Source organism: Hippopotamus amphibius, chromosome 4, assembly GCF_030028045.1.
Source record: "Hippopotamus amphibius kiboko isolate mHipAmp2 chromosome 4, mHipAmp2.hap2, whole genome shotgun sequence".
In the NCBI taxonomy this organism is placed as follows: domain Eukaryota; kingdom Metazoa; phylum Chordata; class Mammalia; order Artiodactyla; family Hippopotamidae; genus Hippopotamus; species Hippopotamus amphibius.
The window spans coordinates 19,029,728-19,048,702 of record NC_080189.1 but is presented as its reverse complement, the minus strand read 5'-3'; the positions used below and the strand labels follow the sequence as shown (position 1 = coordinate 19,048,702).

The following is an 18,975-nucleotide window of genomic DNA, read 5'->3' as shown; positions in this document are numbered from 1 at the left end:
TCTCTCAAATAGTTAACTCATTCCTAGTGGGATTAAACCTATGATATTAGCGTTATTAGTAATAAATTTTGATCCAGCAAGCTATCTGCTAGAGGCAGTACAAGGATCTATGGTCAGAAAGATATTTCAGGTGTCCGATGGGCATATAACTTAATGTGCTTATTCACTTGCCTAGTGGTCACTGTTGATCTTTCTGATGGTCAGACAAAATACCAACACTTTAGCTTGAGTGAGAACAAAGTGGATTCACTTGCTCTGCTTTACTTTGGCTGCCTATGTAGACGGTGTTGAAATGGGACTGACTTGTGAGTTTAAAGAATCTCAAGAGAAACGCTCGTTCGTTTACAAGAGGTGCAATTCCACAATACTTTCTTGCTTTGTATACTTGAAAACATTCCCAAAGAAACAAAGTTGGATGCAGAAAAAATAATGGGAGAAAAGCAAAATAATACTCTGAATTCTGAACAATTCTACTTTAATAGGTTGATCTGTCTGCCAGCTGGCCTCAGTGTTGACTACTTGTAATATATACTTTTGGTAGGCCGCGTGTAGTTCTTGGAACTGTTTATATTAGATTGCAGAAACTTAATTATTCTAAAATTGGCAGGATTCGCTTTGGTTACTTAATACAAAGTTGCTTAGTCATCTTTATACGTGGTGTGGACGGCATTGTTTAAGTGTGAAAAACTGGGAAAAGCAAATGTGCTCCAAAGAGATTATAGGTCAGGTAGGAAAAGAGGAAGGTATTGTTGCTTCAAGATGCTTGGCAGGTGGTTGCCACATGTTTTAATTTAACAAGTTAGGTGACTGTTGAGTTGAGGTCCTTGATTACAAGTATTTTTCCGTTTTCTTTGTGGATTTGGTCAGAAGTAAAAAGGTGCTGCTGCTGCTCCTGCTGCTTGTTAGATCATATTCTAATCCTACATTTTGCAAAGTACAGGTTTCCCAGCAAGAGTGTGAGGCACTCTAGAATTAACTGCTGGAACAGCTTCCTTGTTTTCAGAAACAAACAAGGATGTCATTTCAAGCTGATCATCACAGAGATCCTTCTTCTGAATCTTTTGGTTTGAACGCTTATCTTACCATATTTTAACTACTGCCTTCCAAATGCAATACAGATTTATAGAGCTTCAGCAAGGAAATAGGCAGGCAAAATGAGTTTCTTCCATGTATTTTAGAGTCTGAAGGGGCGCCGGAGGTCTCCAGTTTTTCCAGGAATGCCCACGGCAACCTCACACTCTTCCTGTGACCTGGGCAGGGGCTCCTAAGAGAGATGGTGAGAAAAGATAAAGGTCCTGTAGCCAATGGGTAGTGACACCAGGCCTAGGAGGGTAGGTTCCCAAGAAAACATCCAGAACAGTGCCTTATGTTTCTAATTACTGAGCGTGGTTACAGAGTAAAATCAGGCAACGCTTTTTTAGACTGATGGAAGCATTTAAATCAGCTCTGAATGTCAGTGTTTTCTAATTATGATGGAGGAGTGGCAAGGCATCTCCAAAGGCCTTGGAAATTTGGGGTGTTTCAGTTCAACCCTAATTCTCTTCTTTTCTTATTCATCATATGTCTTCTTTGTCCTTTTTCTTTGAAGATCCCAGAACAGACTTATTCCCTCAGTTACAAATGCCTAATTACCCCTCTTTCCGGAAACCAGAATGTCTTTCTAAGACAAGTTTCTTTTCCACTAGAAGAAAACAACCACTACTACAAATCACAATATAAAATAGAGCTTCCAAGTGAACCACCATCCCCAAGGTTACTAAGAGCTCAACTGGAGGCATGGCCTTTTGATCATGTCTTAGCCAAGCTCGTCTATTTACCAGTGAAGTCCAAAAGTAAGCAATTTCAACCCAACAAGCGTGAACTTGATGCTGACTATAAGAAAAAATAATTAAGAACTTTGAGGGATCACAAAAATAAGCAATAACCTCAAGGAGATTATAATCTTCTAGGGTAGACAGACATGTACTTAATAGTTAAAATACAAACTTCAATAATATAGGTATCAGTACAAACTCTTACTGGTGAGTACAAGGTTCAGAGATCCTGTAGTCTTGTGCTAGTCTTAAGCAGGCCTGCACTATAAGCCATTTCTTACTTGAAGGAAAGTCCAGAAATTCCCAAACTGACAAATGGGTGAAACTACCATCTAAATAACTAATGTAAAAGGAAGGAGGAAGCAGTCTAGGCACTTTTCAATTTATTATTTAACTTCTTTGCAGATTTATATGTTTAACTTCTTTGCAGATTTATACGTATCTATTGTGTCCAAGGGACATAATGGATAATGTCCCTTGGTTTCATTTCAAAGCTTTTCATCTCAGATTATAAAGTGCCAGAAGATAGTCTCTAACTCGCTCTCTAATTCCAGAACACAATAAATGCATTTGATGACCATGATGAACGGATGTTGAATCATTTGCTAGGGAATAATTAGTCCCTGATCATAATAGCATGTCCTCCATGTGTAACAATGTTGCCCATAACAACCTACCTGTAGGACATACCTTTGAATTGTTCCCAGTAGTGTAAATGGATTTGCATCCTGCCATCTAAACTCTGTCACCTTGCTAATGTCTTGTATTAGCAGGATGTCTGGCTAAGGCTCTGGATCTTACTGTTGATCACTAAATTGGAAATGTTAGCTGAAAAACCAGTCACAAAGAGCAGACTCATGGGTTGCTGATGTTTCTTATAGCCGAGTAGACCAGAAAGGCCAGAGAGTCACGCACAAGTAAAAAACTATTATTATGTAAAATATGATGACTTCTGTACCATGTCTATAATTGGTAAAGACCTGTGGCCTCTGATCTTTTGTTCCAAATAAGCCACTCCTAGGCCTTGTTATGCAACTCAAAGTGTGATCTCTCTTCAGACAGCATCTCAGCTTCCTTTGCATTCATTTCACTTTCTCAGCTGCAAGTGTGCTCAGAACAGTAGGGTTGCAGATCCAAAAGACCCTCCATAGGAGAACAAAGAAGTTAGTAATGAGAGGATTAAAAGAGCACATCTGTGCTTTGAAAGGCTGACCTGTACCATACCTCTCATGTTATTCCATCTTCTCTAGGAGGTTGTAAGGTCTTTGAAGATAGAGACATGTCTTACACATCTTCATGTCTCTGAACTGCGTAACATTACTTGCCATGGTAAAGTCACTTTGTATTAGGAGTTGGAAGGCTTCACCGTGGGGCTGTCCAATAGAACTTTCTGTGATGATGAAAATGTTCTCTGTACAGTCTTATTTACATGAAAGCCACTAGACATATGTGGCTACAGAGCACTTGCAATGGGGCTGGTGAAGTGGAGGCACTGAATTTCTAATATTATTTAATTTTTGATTAATTTAAATTTAAATTGCCTCATGTGACAAGTTACAACCATATTGGGCAGCACAGCCTCAGAATCCCCAAAACTATCTTTTCACTACAGCCCTAAACAGATGGCCATTTCACCTCTACCTAACTATTTCCAGTAATAGGAGTTCACATTTTCTCAGTAGCCCTACCCATTGACAAACGCTTCCATTGGCGTCAGGATCCCACCCTGATGAGACATCAGAATTAGCCTCTGTTATCAGGTATGCATTTCGAAAGCACACTTATGCATTCTTTAAGCAGAGCTATGCATTTGTTTTCTTACCTGGGCACAGATTGGTTTAGAATTTCTGTCTTTGCCTTACGACTCGCTCCCACACATTTTGATGCTTTTTCTCTTCCTCAGGAACCAAGAGAGCAGCAGTGGCCACATGCCTTTTCTGATTTGATATATCCTGTTCTGTGTCTTTCAGCCTAATTCTCCTGGAATTTGCCAAAGAAAAGAATTTCAAACTCTCTAAATGGGCACCAAAGGAATTGTGTCCCAAATTTTCACTTCTCTTTCTCTTCTAAGAAAACTTTTCAGGTTGGCTTAGAGATTGGGCTAAATATCAGTCCTGGTTTTCCACTGATTGGCCGTGGTTAAGGAACTGATACCAAAGTCCTATTTGTCTCAGTCTCCTTTCTTTAAACAGAGGTGAATCTCCTTTTCTTATTTAGGAGGATCAGTGATAGCCATGGGGTTTTGAACAACTTCAAGTGCTCCAAGTGGTGGTAACACTAGGAGGTGAAACATGAAATCCCTAAGTGTGTAGTCTTCCCCAGTGTGGAAGCCAGTGTAGACAAAAGCCATTCCTTCACAAATCTAACATGCCCAGTGCCCACTCCTCCTAAGGGAGAAGAGAAGCCACAAAGACATTGATTCTTGTAACATTAAGGCTGTCCATTCTCCTGCAAATGGAGAAGTACAAATAGAGAAAAAGTAATGATAAAAGACTGAGCAGGGGAGGAAAGAAAACACAGGTCATAACCTATTAGCCTGCTCTCAGCAGGGCATTGTGTTTTAGATTCCACTGATGAGAGAAAAGAAACAAGTTGAGAAGGCAGAGCTCCTCAGGTTTATCCCATTCATTCTTTTTTTTTTTTTAATTTAAAAAAATTTTTTTATTAATTTTATTTATTTATTTATTTGCTTTGTTGGGTCTTCGTTGCTGTGCGCAGGCTTGCTTTTGTTGTGGCAAGTGGCGTCTACTCTTCGTTGCGGTGTGCAGCCTTCTCATTGCAGTGGCTTCTCTTGTTGAGAAGCACAGGCTCTAGGTGTGCAGACTTTAGTAGTTGTGGCACATGGGCTCAATAGTTGTGGCTTGCGGGTCTAGAGTGCAGGCTTAGTAGTTGTGATGCATGGGCTTAGTTTGCTCCACGGCATGTGGGATCTTCCTGGCCCAGGGCTTGAACCTGTGTCCCCTGAATTGGCAGGAGGATTCTTAACCACTGTGCCACCTGGGAAGCCCCCATTCATTCTTATTTTTATGTTGCTGGTCTTGAGACATGTGTCTTGGTGATTGCACTTTTTTTTTTCTTTTGCATTCTCCCTTTTTTTTTTTTTAAGCTCTTCATTGGAATATAATTGCTTTACACTCTTGTACTGGCTTTTGAGGTACACCAAAGTGAATCAGCTGTATTTATACATATATCCCCATATCCTCTCCCTCCCACGGCTCCCTCCTAACCTGCAGTTTTTTTAAGTAGCACAGATTTTTGGAACAAAGTGGTGAAGGTTGAGCTAAAGTTAAGTGCGAACTGTACGTTAGAATCCATGTGTTTATTTGGTTTTTGATTCCCAGATGAACCATTTAGTTGAGAAAAGAGTAAAGCAGATTGATAAATTGATTTTTTTCAAAAAGGACAAAAGTTCATTTTCTACAGTTAGAAAGAAAACACTGCCAGATTTACTGTATAACTACTGCAAATGTGGGTTTATGTAACTTTTGAGATGCATATATAGTCTATTATCAAGGTCTTTAATTCATTTTGTAAACACTGATCAGTCAGTAAAGTACAGAGATGAATCAGCTTGAGTTACATTTTCCACTCTCAGAATGGTAAAATCGAGAATAAAAATCCAGTGGTTCAAATCAGCTACAATTCCTGAGTGTCTGCTATGTCCCAAGAGTGAAAAGACTTTTTAAAAAGACTGTATCTATTCATATGTGGCCTTAAGAATGAAAGCATGTAGAAAGTAAAATATCAGTAACATATTTAAGTAGTAGTTAGAACAACTAATAAGCTGTGGCAAGGTAGTACATTATTAATTACCAAAATGAAAATGAGTGATGGAAATTCAAAGGAGTGAGATAGCACTACCAAACTAGAGTCCTCAGGAAAGGCATGAAGGAAGTGAAATCTGAGCCAGAAATGCATGACTGAATAGAATATGGACAAAGAGGAGGATAGGGGATCTCACTCCAGATGGATGGAGTGGTATGAATAAAGGAGTAGAGGGAGAAAATTATATGACACATTTGAGAGGTAATAAAGTATTTTAATCTAGGATGCCATGGGATGATCAAGTTGAAAGGAAGATTAATGCTTTCCAAATCAGAAAATAAGAAGAGAATGCACAGAGCTATCCAAACATTCAGAAGTGAAAAGAAGGAAACGTACATGTCGTGTTTGATAAACCCATCTTTGCTGGATTGAAGAGCAGATACAGAACCATAGTATTCTATGGAGTAGGACCTTGGATGTCATCTGTCCAACCATTTCATTTTACAGAGAAGAAAGGGTCAGAGAGGGTCATCCCACATCTCCTAAGCCTGAGTCTAGGTCACTGTTTGTGGAGTAGGTAACTTAAGGATTTGTGGAGGAGAGCAATTTAAGGATTGAGGTGAGTGAAGGTAATTTAAGAGCAGAGGTGGAGAATCTGCTGACGTGTGTTACAGCAGAAATCACTCAGTGCATACAGGATGAAGAGAGGCATCTCTGAGTTGCAATGGTGGCTCAACTGAAGTTAGCATAAACCTCTAGGCTAGACAAAACATGGTCCTTGACTTTCTCCCACAAAGCCCTGAATCTCAAGAGCAAAAACCGGAAAGCAGATGATGGGTGTGATGCAAAGTCAAAGATGGCTATGATAGGCCTGGTAGAAGTTTACAAAAGCAAGGAAATCTGAAATATAAGTTCCTTGAAGGCAGAAACCTTTTTAGTCTTCTTCACCATTGTATCTCCAGTGTCTAGAACAGAACCTGGCACATAGTAAATGCTCGTTGAAAATTGATGGTATAAATGTTTTTGTGGAGCTTCATGAAAGTAGTCAGACCGTGTAATTTTGCAGTGGGTATATGTAATGATGACTAGTCAAACAGGGATCTAATAACGGTTATTAGTGTTGAAAGACTAGGGTTCCTTGCAATAACAGAGAAATTCTTATATTGGAGATGAGGGCACAGTGGGTCAGAGGAGGAAAGTATATAATGAAGAAGTGCTAAAATTTCAAAGAAAAGTATGCAATGAAGCTGTCTGGATACGATCATCCTTGTTTAAGAATCTTACAAAGAAGTAACAATAACATAATGGAAGCTTAATGAACATTTGCAAGGTTTAATTTAATTGAGATGTCCCAGATGTGATAATTCTCTGAATTAAACCAAATAGGTTTGAAATTGAAGAGGATTTAGTAATTTTTAACATCACTTCTTACCTGAGTTTAAATGTTCCAATGAATTAAATCAGAGATCACTGACAGTAGTCTTCTTCTCGGAATTTCTAAGCAGGAGGTCAGGGAGGGACACTCTTACCTATCTCCTGAATGGGAAAACAATTCCTAGAGGAAAATAGTGGGTTAGTTCAAGAATATTATTGTGGTTAAGAGCACACACTTTGGAATTCTTTAAAATGGGGATTATAATAGCTACCTCCCAGGTTTATTATGTAGATAAAATAAAAACACATATTTTTAAATGGCCCAGAAGAGCTATCAAGCCACAAAATGACATGGAGGAAATTTAAATGCTTATTGCTAAGTGAAAGAAACCAGTCTGAAAAGACTACATGCCCTATGATTCCAACTACACAACATTCTGGAAAAGGCAGAACTATAGAAATGGTTTAAAAAAAGCAATGGTTGCCAAGGCTTGGAGTAGGGGAGGGAGGAACGGATGCATAGAAGGAGAACAGGGACTGTTAAGGGCAGTGAAACTATTCCATCTGATACTGAATTGGTGAATACATGACATTATGCATTTGGCAAAACCCATAGAATATACAATACAAAGTGTGAAACTTAATATGATCCATGGACTTTAATTAATAATAATGTATCAGTATTGGTTCATTAATTGTAACAAATGTACCACCGCAATATTTTAATCATAGGCTCTATTAGTTCACCAGGGCTGCTGTAACAAAGTACCACAAACTGGGTGGCTTAGAACAGAAACTTATTATCTCACAGTTCCACAGGCTAGAAATCAAAGTGTCAGCAGGGTCCCTCTGAAGACCCCAGGGAAGGGTCTGTTTGACAACTCTCCCCCAGCTTCTGGTAGCCTCAGATGTTCCTGGCCCTCTATACTCTCATGGCATTCTCCCTGTGCTTCCACGTTACCTTCCCTTTGTGTATATCTGTCTCCATGTCCAAATTTCCCCTTTTCAAAAAGACACCAGTCATCCTGGATTAGGGCTATCCTAATAACCTCATCTTAACCTGACCACATTGCAAAAACCCTATTTCTAAATAAGGTAACATTCTGAGGTGCTGGGGGTTAGGACTTCAACATATCTTTTGGAGGGGAATACACAGTTCAATGCAGACACAGAAAAAACCTGGGGGTGGGTAAAGGAGAGGGAATATATGGGTACTCTGTACTTTCTGTTCAGTTTTTCCTTAAACTTAAAACTACGCTAAGAAATAAACCCCGTTAATTTTTTTTAAAAGGTTTTAAAAAATGACTCAGCACATAGCACGTATTCAATTAATGTTGGTTACTTTTGGAAGCTGCATTAAGTTATTCAGTGTCCCTGACACAATAGATTTTATTCTTGATGCATCTCAAGACCAACATTGGCACTGCCCCCAAATCCCAAGGACTCTCTCCAACCCATTCACCATTCGGTTTGTGATGATTTGAAGATAGATAAAGCTTAGCTTTCTCTACAAATTTTCCCCCCAATAATAGAGGTGCTTGGCACCACCTCCTGCCTCAACTGTATTTGCATCTGTGTGCATGTACATGCACACACATACATGCACACACACACACATATGTACACACACATACACATCTAAGATGACTTCTTACCTGCCACCAACACTGTCCCAAACAAAAGCAGAAATAGTGGTTCTCCTTATAAAGGTGTCACAGGAAATAACTACAGTGAGGGCCACATGCCCATAAAGGAAAAAAAAAAAAAAGGCTTTGCGAATGGAAGACATAGTAATAGTTAGAATTCTTGATTGAAAGATGCACATCAGAAATTAAACTCAATTTTTTTTAAGGAAAAGAAACCTAGATTGGGTTTAATAATTAGACTTTAATTCCCAATACAAAGAGGGAAATGGAGAAGGGGGAAAAAGTGTCAGAGAATGAGGCAAATAAAAAAAGGAATGACGGAAGAAATATTGATAAATATCTCCCCCTCACCCAAAAAGAAGTTGAGAGAGAAAAGCAGCGGGAAGGAAAGGAAAGGGAGGCAGCTTCAGGATGTCCTGGAGTGGAGGTGAGACACAGGAGGTCCGCTCACAGTACTAGTCACCTGGGCCACAGGCTTGGTGGTGTGGTTACCCAAAGGGCAGAGTGTTAAGTGATTTGAAATCTCTAACATCGACTTACTACTTAATTGCAGTAGCATAGGCATGCCCTGTTTCAAGAAAGTCTGGTATTTGAGAACCCATAGTGAAGAGACAGGTATATCAGAAGGTAATGGTTCAACGTTGTAAAGCACTTTTCTTCCTTTGACGAAAGGAGTCACATTAGGGTTCTTTCAATAGCATGGCTACAATCACCCCAGCACAAAAATTTAGATTTTCATAAAACTTTTCTAGAACCCATCTGTCACATATACATACCTCCCTTCGCCTGCATTTCTCTTTCAGGCTACTCTGTCCACTTGTGACGCTCACAAGCTCCACTGTTTACAGAAGCTCTCTGCCTTGACATTTCGTCACTTTGTTGATGGAGAGTTTGTTTCCTATCCAATGTTACTGGAAGGAATTCAGCATTGACTGGGGGTCGGGGAGGAAATGAGAGATTACTAGCTGAGGACATGGAAGCCGCTGCTCCCAAAAGAGGGGGGAAAATCACTTATAATCCTCCCCAGACACGGCTCCTCTTACTTAGGAACAGTGCCAGGGAGGTTCAGAGAAGCTCTGTGATATAAGGGTGTGAGGATTAAGGACGACCTCCCACTCCATCCTTATGTGAGACCAACAAAAAACCATTTTCACAAGTACACACATCTTCCCACTCACAGACACAAGACACACACCCCAACAGAGAGTCATCGCACACCACACGGTACACAGATGTGCTTTCTCTTCTCCCTCGGGTATACCCACTACATGTCCACCAAGCAGAACCCAGAAAGACATCACCTGTGTAGATGCTTCATGTAACGCTCATTCCTTCTCTCTCTCCCCCTCAGTGCCTCACATACACACTCAGCAGCATTCAAGGAGCAAATAACTGGTTAGGTAGAGTTTCTCTATGGTTGAGGGAAAAAGCACCCAAGTAAGTCATAAAAGGTGAGGAGTAGGAGGATGGAACGAGTAGGGGAAAAGAATTTGCGTGGGTAGAGAGCCAGTGAGGGTGGCCAGCCACAGTGACCACACGAAGTTAATCAGCTTCACTTCCCCTGAGTGCTCCAAGACGCTGCTGGGCTCTGCCCGCTGTGTGCATCTTTGGCCTGTTTGGGGATATTTATTTCACTGCTCATTGGCACCTGCAGCAGAGGTATAGGCTGAGAAATTCAGCTGCTGCTGCTACCAAGCAGTCGGCATGACTCCTCAGCTTAATGAGGTTGGAGCAAGACCCAGAGGCTTAGAGGCAGCTCTTCAAGCTATTTGGATAAATTAAAAAAAGTGAAATTGTTTGCTTTCAGACAGACCACTTTCTCCCATATCTGTTTGCTGTTGCTATAGTTATTCCAGAAGTGGTTTATATACAACAAAAGACGTTACTGAAGAAAGGAACGAGGAGCCTTTGCTCTCACAGCACCCAGCGTTCAAGTCATCGAGGTTTGGTCCCACTGCCCCCAGAGCTGTCCTCATGCACCCTGCACTGTGCTCAGAACAGGAGCCCACTCCAGGGAGACAAACGGCCTCTCAGGAGATCCTTGAATCATTTTTTTTTTCTTCCCATTCTGATGACTATGGAGAGATATCAGACTGGAAAATATAAAGAAACTTTTACATGGTCGATGGACTAATTTTTTCACAAAGGAAAATTGATTCTTTTCCTTCACAACTAGCAAAGTACTTGGAAAGTACTCTTTGTAGGAGTAAGATAGAAAAACACTGTAAAATCAAAAAAACCCAAATAAACACCCAAATTTGAATTTCTAAAGGGTTTATAAGCAGTAAAAATAATGCCCTAGGGAATAAGAAGGGGTGAGGGGACTTCATATGTTGTATATTTTTGTTTTGGTTGGCTGAGATTTTATTTATTTATTTTTTTTGTGGGTTTTTTAAGGGGAAAAATGCTTGAAAAATAAAAGAATCTGACAGTTTAAGAAGGTTTCTGAACTTGGCTTCAGAGTGTAAGTTTTGCTTTTCACTCCCTCACACAGAGATGCCATTAGGGGATGGCTTCAGGTTTTGCACGTCTCCCTATTTTGTTACGCAGGGCAAATGGCTCGTCTCATGTGCGCAGAAAGGGCTGGAAAATATTTTTTGTGATCTGAGTGCAGCAGAGAGTCTAGGATTCCAGAGGAAGTGGAGGCCTCCCGCTCCACACAGGAAACAATCTTCAAGCAGGCCTTAAATGCCAGATTCCAGGCCGAGTTTAACTAACCACTGACAGCTCTGTAAACAAAGCAAGGACAAAAAGAGCCCGCTTCCCCTTTTCTGGTAGTCATTTTGGGTTTGGGGGCTGCAGGGGAATTCTGGAATACTTGACTCCATGGCACAGAAACGCAGGAAAAGCGGACTGCTCAGCTGAAGAGCTGGAAAGGGACGATCTTTCTGGGATTAAAACTATCACGGAGGAGGTAGGAAAGGATAAAACAGTTCGGTTTTTATCCAAAGAGCCGTGAATTTTGAGCTCTGAAAATAGTTTGATCATATGTAACTGCTTTTAAAAAATGTTACTGCATTATGTTTATTCATGCTATTATTGCTGTGGTCTTTATTATAATTCCATTAATATTCTTTTAGGATATGCAAATTATGCCTGGATACTTGTATTATTTTATTTCTTTCTTTTACTTTTACTTTTCTCTTAGTTCCTACAAATTCTTTTTGCCACTTCTCAATTTTTTTCACTCTTGTTCTCCTTTCCTTTTTCTTTGTTCACTTTTTTTCATAACTTTTGTCTGTAGTTCAGCAGGTTACAAAGAACAAAATCATTCAGTAGCTCTCAAGTGATCCCAGCAATATTTCAAGTCTTCAGACCTCTCTGTCTCTCGACATCTTTTTTTTTTTTTAACTGTGATCCTGGAATTTTACTTATTTGTCTCTAATAGTTGTATGAATGAGACTGAATTTAACACATAAAGGACACGGCGTGGCTTGGAAGTCAGAAATTGATCACTGGCTATCTCACTCGTCTTCTAAGATGTTTTTCTTAAGAGTAAAGAAAAAGGGGATGAAAAAATGGTGAGGGGCTGAGGCAACTCCTGGGAGAGAATCCCCCGAAACCCATCTATGGTCTCGATTCTACTTCTTCCCTTTTAGATCCAGACATTATCTGGACTCCCTAAATCTGAACCCACACCATGGATGATTTTGAACGTCGCAGAGAACTTAGGAGGCAAAAGAGGGAAGAGATGCGTCTGGAAGCAGAAAGGTAAGGCTCTGGGCTCAAAAGTGTCTCTATTCTGTTATCCACAGTGTTGGGTTCCAGCCTCAAATGTCATCAGCCTCAAGGGCCAAATGTATTGCACACTGAACTGTTTGCAAAAGCAGTTATAGAAAATGTTTATAACTGTTAAGACTAAATTCTGCACAAACATCAAGAAAAAGAGAGACTGGAGAAGAATCAAATAGTTGCATTTAATCAGTGTTTTCCACACTAGAATTTTTAAATGACAAAGGCAATGTATGGGTAAAAGTTTTAGAAGCACTTATAATATTGAAATGACAGAAAAATGACAAATAATGAATATCGAAGCCATTTAGGAAATTAGTCTTCAGTCTAAAAGAATAAAGGCAGGGCTTCCTAGGTGGCGCAGTGGTTAAGAATCCGCCTGCCAATGCAGGGGACACGGGTTCGATCCCTGCTCCAGGAAAAGCCCACATGCCACGGAGCAACTAAGCCCATGCACCACAACTATTGAGACCATGTGCTGCAACTACTGAAGCCCACGCACCTAGAGCCTATGCTCCGCAACAAGAGACGCCACGGCAATGAGGAGCCTGCACACCACAATGAAGAGTAGCCCCCACTCACCACAACTAAAGAAAGCCCACACACAGCAAAAAAGACTCAACACAGCCAATAAAATAAACAAATAAATAAATAAATGTATTAAAAAAAAAGAATAAAGGCAATAAGACCCAGATGGATCTTATGACAAATTTTTATACATATTAGAAAAGCAGCCAAAATAAATAAATAAATAAATAATAAATAAATAAATTTTCATTATGAGATTAAAAAAGAAAAAGAAAAAGAAAAGCAGCCAAATTCAGTAATTCACATATTCTTGGTTAACAGCTGGTAGAGTGTGTTACTGTGGACATTCTGAGTCTAGCTGGAAGCTGTTATGTTGTGTGAGGGCCCTGTAGTGGTGACTTACAAGGGCAGGTTGGGGAAATAAAGCAGTGACATATGAGGCATGAGGTATAAATGCATATTTTAAAATTTTAGCCTCAGAGCAAAGGACAGTGGCATTTAATGTGACTTAACTCAGATGTTCTTTTGAGAAAGCAGAGTAGGCATTCACAGGAAGAAAAATGTTAAACAGTGATCTTAAAAGCAAATCAGTTTTGTCTCATAGTACTTCCAATGCACAAGTGAAAAAATGGTAGTAAGATGATGCCTTAGTGATCCCATAGTAGAAAACCAGAAACTTACACTTATAACAAAGAGAATTTCAAGCAGAGGATCTACTTATTTGTATGGAGAATTCAGAAGAAGAAGGTAAAATGACTGCCTTTGATTAACTTGGTCTGAGTAGGCTGCTATATGGCACATGGTACCATGAACAGTACCCAGGCTCTGGAGCTTCAGATCCTGTCCCTTATGTGCTGTGTGGCCATGAGCCAGCGACTCCTCTCTACGCCACAGCTGCCTTATTTGTAAAACAGGCATAATATCTATGTAGCTTATGTGGTTGTTGTAAAGATTATTGAACTTCATAACTGGTCTAGCCTAGGACCTGGCACATAAATGGTATGCTGCTATTTTTTTAACCATTATCATTAGCTAAACAAGTAAGAAACAACAGAGCAATATAACCAGAACTAAAAATTAATACCAAGAAAAGAAAAGGCAATCCTCATCCTGTGATGAAACCAGTCAGGAAAAGCTCCCTAGAAGTGCACCGCCATGGAGGGAGTAGCAAAAGTGATGACCAGGAGTGAGAGGAGGGCCGTGGAGAGGAGGGAGTGACATCTTGCAAAGCTCACAGGCGGAAATAAGAATCCTGGGGCAAGACACCTGTTCAGTGCCTAGGGAGGAGTGAGTTACATCTTGGGTGTTTCTATTTCACAAAGAAGGCAATAGACAGAAACTTAGCAGGGGAGCTTTGTGTGATGAAATATATTGGGGGACGTTATCTACAGTGGGCTAGAGTGTGGGGGTACTGGAGGCGTTCGTATTGAATACGCGGTGATGAGGACTGAATCAGGTCAGCAAATATGGAAACAAAGATCAAACACAAAGCATCTTTAGAGGGAGAATTAGCAAATCTTCCAGGAGAGGGAGAAACTCAGGCTATCCCACAGAATGCGAGTCTGAGGAGCTGGAAGGGGAAACTGGGAAGTATTCCATTCTTGGGTGGGCTTGGGGAGAGGGTTTAATTTCAGGTAGAAACCACATCCAAATGGAGGTTTCCTCCAGGCATTGGGAGATAGACATTTTCAATCTTTGTTCAAAAAGGGAGAAAAATGATTATTAGAGAAGTCAGTTTGGGCACACTCAGTGTGGCAGTGGTAGCACAGAAGCAGAAAGTGGATGGTAGTAATAGTTACATGAAAGCACGTGGAGGGGGGGAGAGAGAGAGAGAGAGAGGTCATAAAGACGTAATGAAAACCAACAGGAGACAAAAAATAGGGAGGGGGCAGAACCAGAGAGAGTATGGGGCGCCCGAGTTGAGTGTACATCGAAGCCTTGTAGGTGGTATCCAGACCCTTTGGAGCATACCTCTATCCCTTCCAACAATGATGTGTTATGTGACCTCAGTTTCTCCTGAAAGTCTAAGAAATACTGTACCCAACAAATGTCTACTCAGCATCAGCACTGTGCTAGGAACAGTGAAAAAAAAGGGGAAATATAAATAGACATGGTTTCTGTCTTTATGTCCCTCGTGGTGTGCTAGGAACCGAAGTATAGCAGGATCAGAAAATAGACCAGGCCATAGTACAGGGGCAGGCCTAACAGAATTGGGGCCTGAGGGACTCAAGAATGGGGACAGGAAATTAGGCAGAAGGCTAGATCAGTATCTTCAGCTTCTTTGTTTGCTATGTGAATTGGGAAACAGGGACTCAATGTGAGAGGAATAATAGAACTAACTTGCCGTGGTTACACCCATACTGTAGTTACAGGGAATAAACCAGGTTCTTTTAGAACCAGGATTTTACCTAAGAATTTTCCACATTTCTACATGGTTCATTCCTTATAGTTTTTTGTTTTGTGTGGAAGGACATGTCTCTCCTTAAAGTCAGTCTTCAAAAAGTGTACCCAGTGAAGCTTAGGTACCCTTAATAACCTAAAATAAATCCACACAAATTTGTAATACACTTGTTTAACTTACATTTCTGTCTGTGTTAATTCTTTGGGGATATTGTATTTCATCTGATTCCTTTTCTTTCTTTCTTTTTTTTTTTAGGAGAAATACTTAAGTACTTCTTTATATTTGTACTAAGTTTACCTTTTCATGTTTCAAGTGAACACTTTAGTTCTGTTATTCTGGAATTTGTTAAGCAAGTCCATGTTCACCCTTTAGGATTTTGTAAAAATCTGATCATTTATGGGAATAGTGAAGGCTTTATGGTTCAGCCAGCTTTGATGGGAAATCTCAGGGTGTGTACAGGAAACAGATGTGCAGAACCAGAAGTTAAGTGCCATCTAAAATCATGGTTTTAATCCAAAGATAAAGGGCATATAAGACCCCGGGCAAGTCCCTCTTCCTTTAGCTTTAGAACTTGACTTCTTCATCTGTGACAGAAGTAGGGAATTGGTGATAATTTTTATTTCCTTTTGCTTTTAGTATTGTCTAATTTTTTACAATGATCATATATTACTTTATTTAAAAACAAATAAACCAATAAGGCAGATTTCCATTTTGAAAAATGAGATTCTTTGGCCTTATGCATCATACCTGGGGCCAGAATGGAGAATACTGAATTCTCCTTTGGATTTATGGAACTAAAAGAAAGAACTCAGCCTTGATCTGGAGTGGTCCCAAAGCTCAGAGCTGCAGGCTCATTCAGTCACTCATTCAACAAATTTTTATTGGGCTTCTACTCTGCTTCAGGCTTCATTTGAGGGCACTGAGGGTAGACAAGCAGAATGGCAGGATTAGGAAAAGTGTGCTTAATGCTTTTCAACCAGTATAAAACCAAGTGATGATCAGGCAACTACACTCGTACATCCTTAAATGTAATATGTCCTCTGATATTCGTTGATAATTTATACAGATGGCTTATGCTCTTTGCATGCTGTACCCCTGCAGAGAGTGTGGGGGAAATGGTAACAGAGAAGAGACTGTTGACTTGTCTACTTCTTACCCACAAAGCCTTTCCAAATAAAAATACCCTGTTATTTGGATTAGTTGTTATTGAGTTGGACTAGCAGGTGCTATTCTACTTTCCAAAGATAAATAATTTAAAACTTGTACTCTCACCAGATATTATAGCCACAAATTAAAATAAACCAGATTCTTATACATTTTATTCCTCAGCTTTTAAAAAGATTATTTAAAGAGCTAATGGTACATTTTGGGCCACGCTGGCTTTCCTGGGTCTGGAACTGACAATTAGTCACTGCATCACAGCTGCTTTGAGACTCTTGTGCACACCCTTCCTTCTAAGGGTTTGCAGTCCAGTCCATTTCAAATCATCTAGCCTGCCGTAACCTAGACTGGGAACCTAGTTAGACCAAAAATATACTTCCCTTCTTTGTCCTGCCCCTTAGTCTGCTCATCTTTTTGCTATTCACCTTGTCCTTGTCCTTCATTTGGCTTTCATTATGAGTCCTTAAGATGGGAACTTTAGATTTGATAAAAGGAAGTACTTTATTCTGTCATCCAAAAAATGTACTGAATATCTATAAAGTACAGGATACTATACTGAACCATAGGGATGAAGTCCAGGCAGTGTCCCAATAGTCACAAAGCTCATATCATAGACAAATTAGTAACTTTAGAGCCAACTTGACCAAAAGGGGAAGAAAAAAATTTCAGTAGGCAGAATGGTTTGAGCAGGTAATCAGCGTTCTTTGTTTCTAAGCAAAAGATACTATTTATACACACCTCAAATTTAACTGTACTTCTGAATCACCTATTTGAACAAACAAATATTTGTTTTGCCGTCTATTATTCTTCACCTATCTCATGGGTATACAAAATGAATAGGTATATTCTGCCTCCCTTTCTGTTTCTGTCTTTTATTTCCATCCCTTTCCACCTTTGTCTCTGTATTTCTTAGTGCATCTTAACTTGTTTTCCCCTGGTCCATGTGCATCTTCATCAACACTTGATCCACTTGTTTCCATTCTAACCTCCTCTTAATCGTCCACCCTGGATTATGCATGCACGTCCTTTTGTATCATTGAGGAATACAACATTTTCAAAGGGGAAAATGTAGGGAAAAGGGATGCATTTTCAAAGAGGTCAAATTCAACTCTCTTCCTTTTCAACCAGTACCCAAAAACTTCTAGGCCTTTTATGTATATCTGGCAAAGATGGACTGACCGCAGCACCAGTAAGAGGTATGTCTGAATAGAACACATGTTCTACATAAATGAAGGAACACCGAGAGGCCTAACAGTGGGAGGCAGTAGAGCTTAGAGGTTAAGGGCATGGGCTTGAGCATTAGGCAGCTGTGCTGTCAAATCCAAGGTGTGCCACTTATTAGCTGCATGACCTTACAAACTATTCACTCTTCCTAACCTTCTTTTTCCTCATCTGTAAAATGGGGGAAATAAGAGTATCCACCTCAAAGGGTTTCTGTGGGATATAAAGAGATAATACATGAAAGTATTAACACAGTACTAATCATGTAGTGTTTATTAGATAAGTACTTATTATTCATTGAATTATTTTTATTTATTGACTGTTATTCAATAAACATCACTATTAATTATCCGTCCAATTTGATTCTCTGCAACACACGAAAAACTGAAGAAATGTTTTATATTTACCATAAAACACAACGAAATAAAAAATACAAAGGTTTTCTTTCTACGCTTCTCAGAGGATATAGGAACCTTAGGAAGATAAGGAGCAGGAATTTGGTGTTGAGTGAAGAGTTTTTGGAATGTGATTGATAACAAGGTCTAAGGAAGGATCATGTTGTCTCAGCAAGAAAAGTTCACACCAATTCAAATTGAGCCCTTCTATTACATTTGGCCAAAAGGATTTTGAGCTTTGGTGTATCTGCTGAGAAACCTGCAGTGATGGTTTATCCATGAAGAGATCTTCAGTGAGGCATGCTTTTCCCTGTGTTGGGCTGGCTTTCACTGCTCTCTCACTTTTCAAGACGTGAATTCATTGCATTCCCAGCTCCTGCTTTCCACACCCAAATGTAAGTTCCTCTTTCTGATCAGAAGAAAGGCCCCTATTGTACAGCTGTTATCAGACTCAGAGGTTCACAGACATAAATAAAGGGAATGAAAACACCCTTGCTGTTGTCATCGTTCATACATTTTTATGGGCCTCTGAAATACACTGATGATTAGACATTTGAAAGTAAATATTTTTATTTCACTAAAAAAAAAAAAAAAAACAATTTTTTAAAGTCCATTGAGTCTAAATAGTCTCCTCCCAGAACTCTATCACTGAAACTTCTTTACGTGATTTAGTAGCATGGCCAATTAACGATTATACAAAAACCCTTTTATTTACAATGCTTAACATTGTGACCTTGAAATTTTAAATCAAAATTTTTTCAAATGCAGTTTTTTGTTACTTTGTAATCAGAAAATTATTTTCCATTAGGAAGTTAAATAAAATATTCTTTTGAAACAGTCTAAATTATTAGAGGAGCTAAATTTTCTCAAAACTTCCCATCAGTTCTCTAAGAAAATTCATCACTCCAGGGGGCAAAAAAATGTGAGGACTTGTGTCC

The 18,975-nt window shown here is 39.6% G+C and overlaps 1 protein-coding gene and 1 long non-coding RNA gene across 9 annotated transcripts in view; one reads left to right on the top strand and one right to left on the bottom strand.

The window, feature by feature from the left end:
• CALD1 (caldesmon 1) overlaps window positions 1–18,975 on the top strand; it is a 183,938-nt gene that overhangs the window by 76,802 nt on the left and 88,161 nt on the right. For 7 of the 8 annotated variants that reach the window (XM_057732924.1, XM_057732925.1, XM_057732923.1 and 4 more), the window contains one exon: window positions 12,199–12,310. In XM_057732924.1, coding sequence (XP_057588907.1) covers window positions 12,240–12,310 — 71 coding nt within the window. In that variant the 5' untranslated portion in view covers window positions 12,199–12,239. Of the gene's footprint in view, window positions 1–11,324; window positions 11,514–12,198; window positions 12,311–18,975 lie in introns of those variants that run through there. The other variant, XM_057732926.1, reaches the window with a different exon arrangement.
• Window positions 51–18,975, bottom strand: part of LOC130852161 (uncharacterized) — a 28,798-nt gene continuing 9,873 nt past the window's right edge. The window contains exons 2-4 of the long non-coding RNA XR_009053303.1: window positions 7,012–7,134; window positions 3,637–3,794; window positions 51–1,264 (exon numbers count right to left, since the gene is read on the bottom strand). This is a non-coding gene — a long non-coding RNA (uncharacterized LOC130852161). The remainder of the gene's footprint in view (window positions 1,265–3,636; window positions 3,795–7,011; window positions 7,135–18,975) is intronic.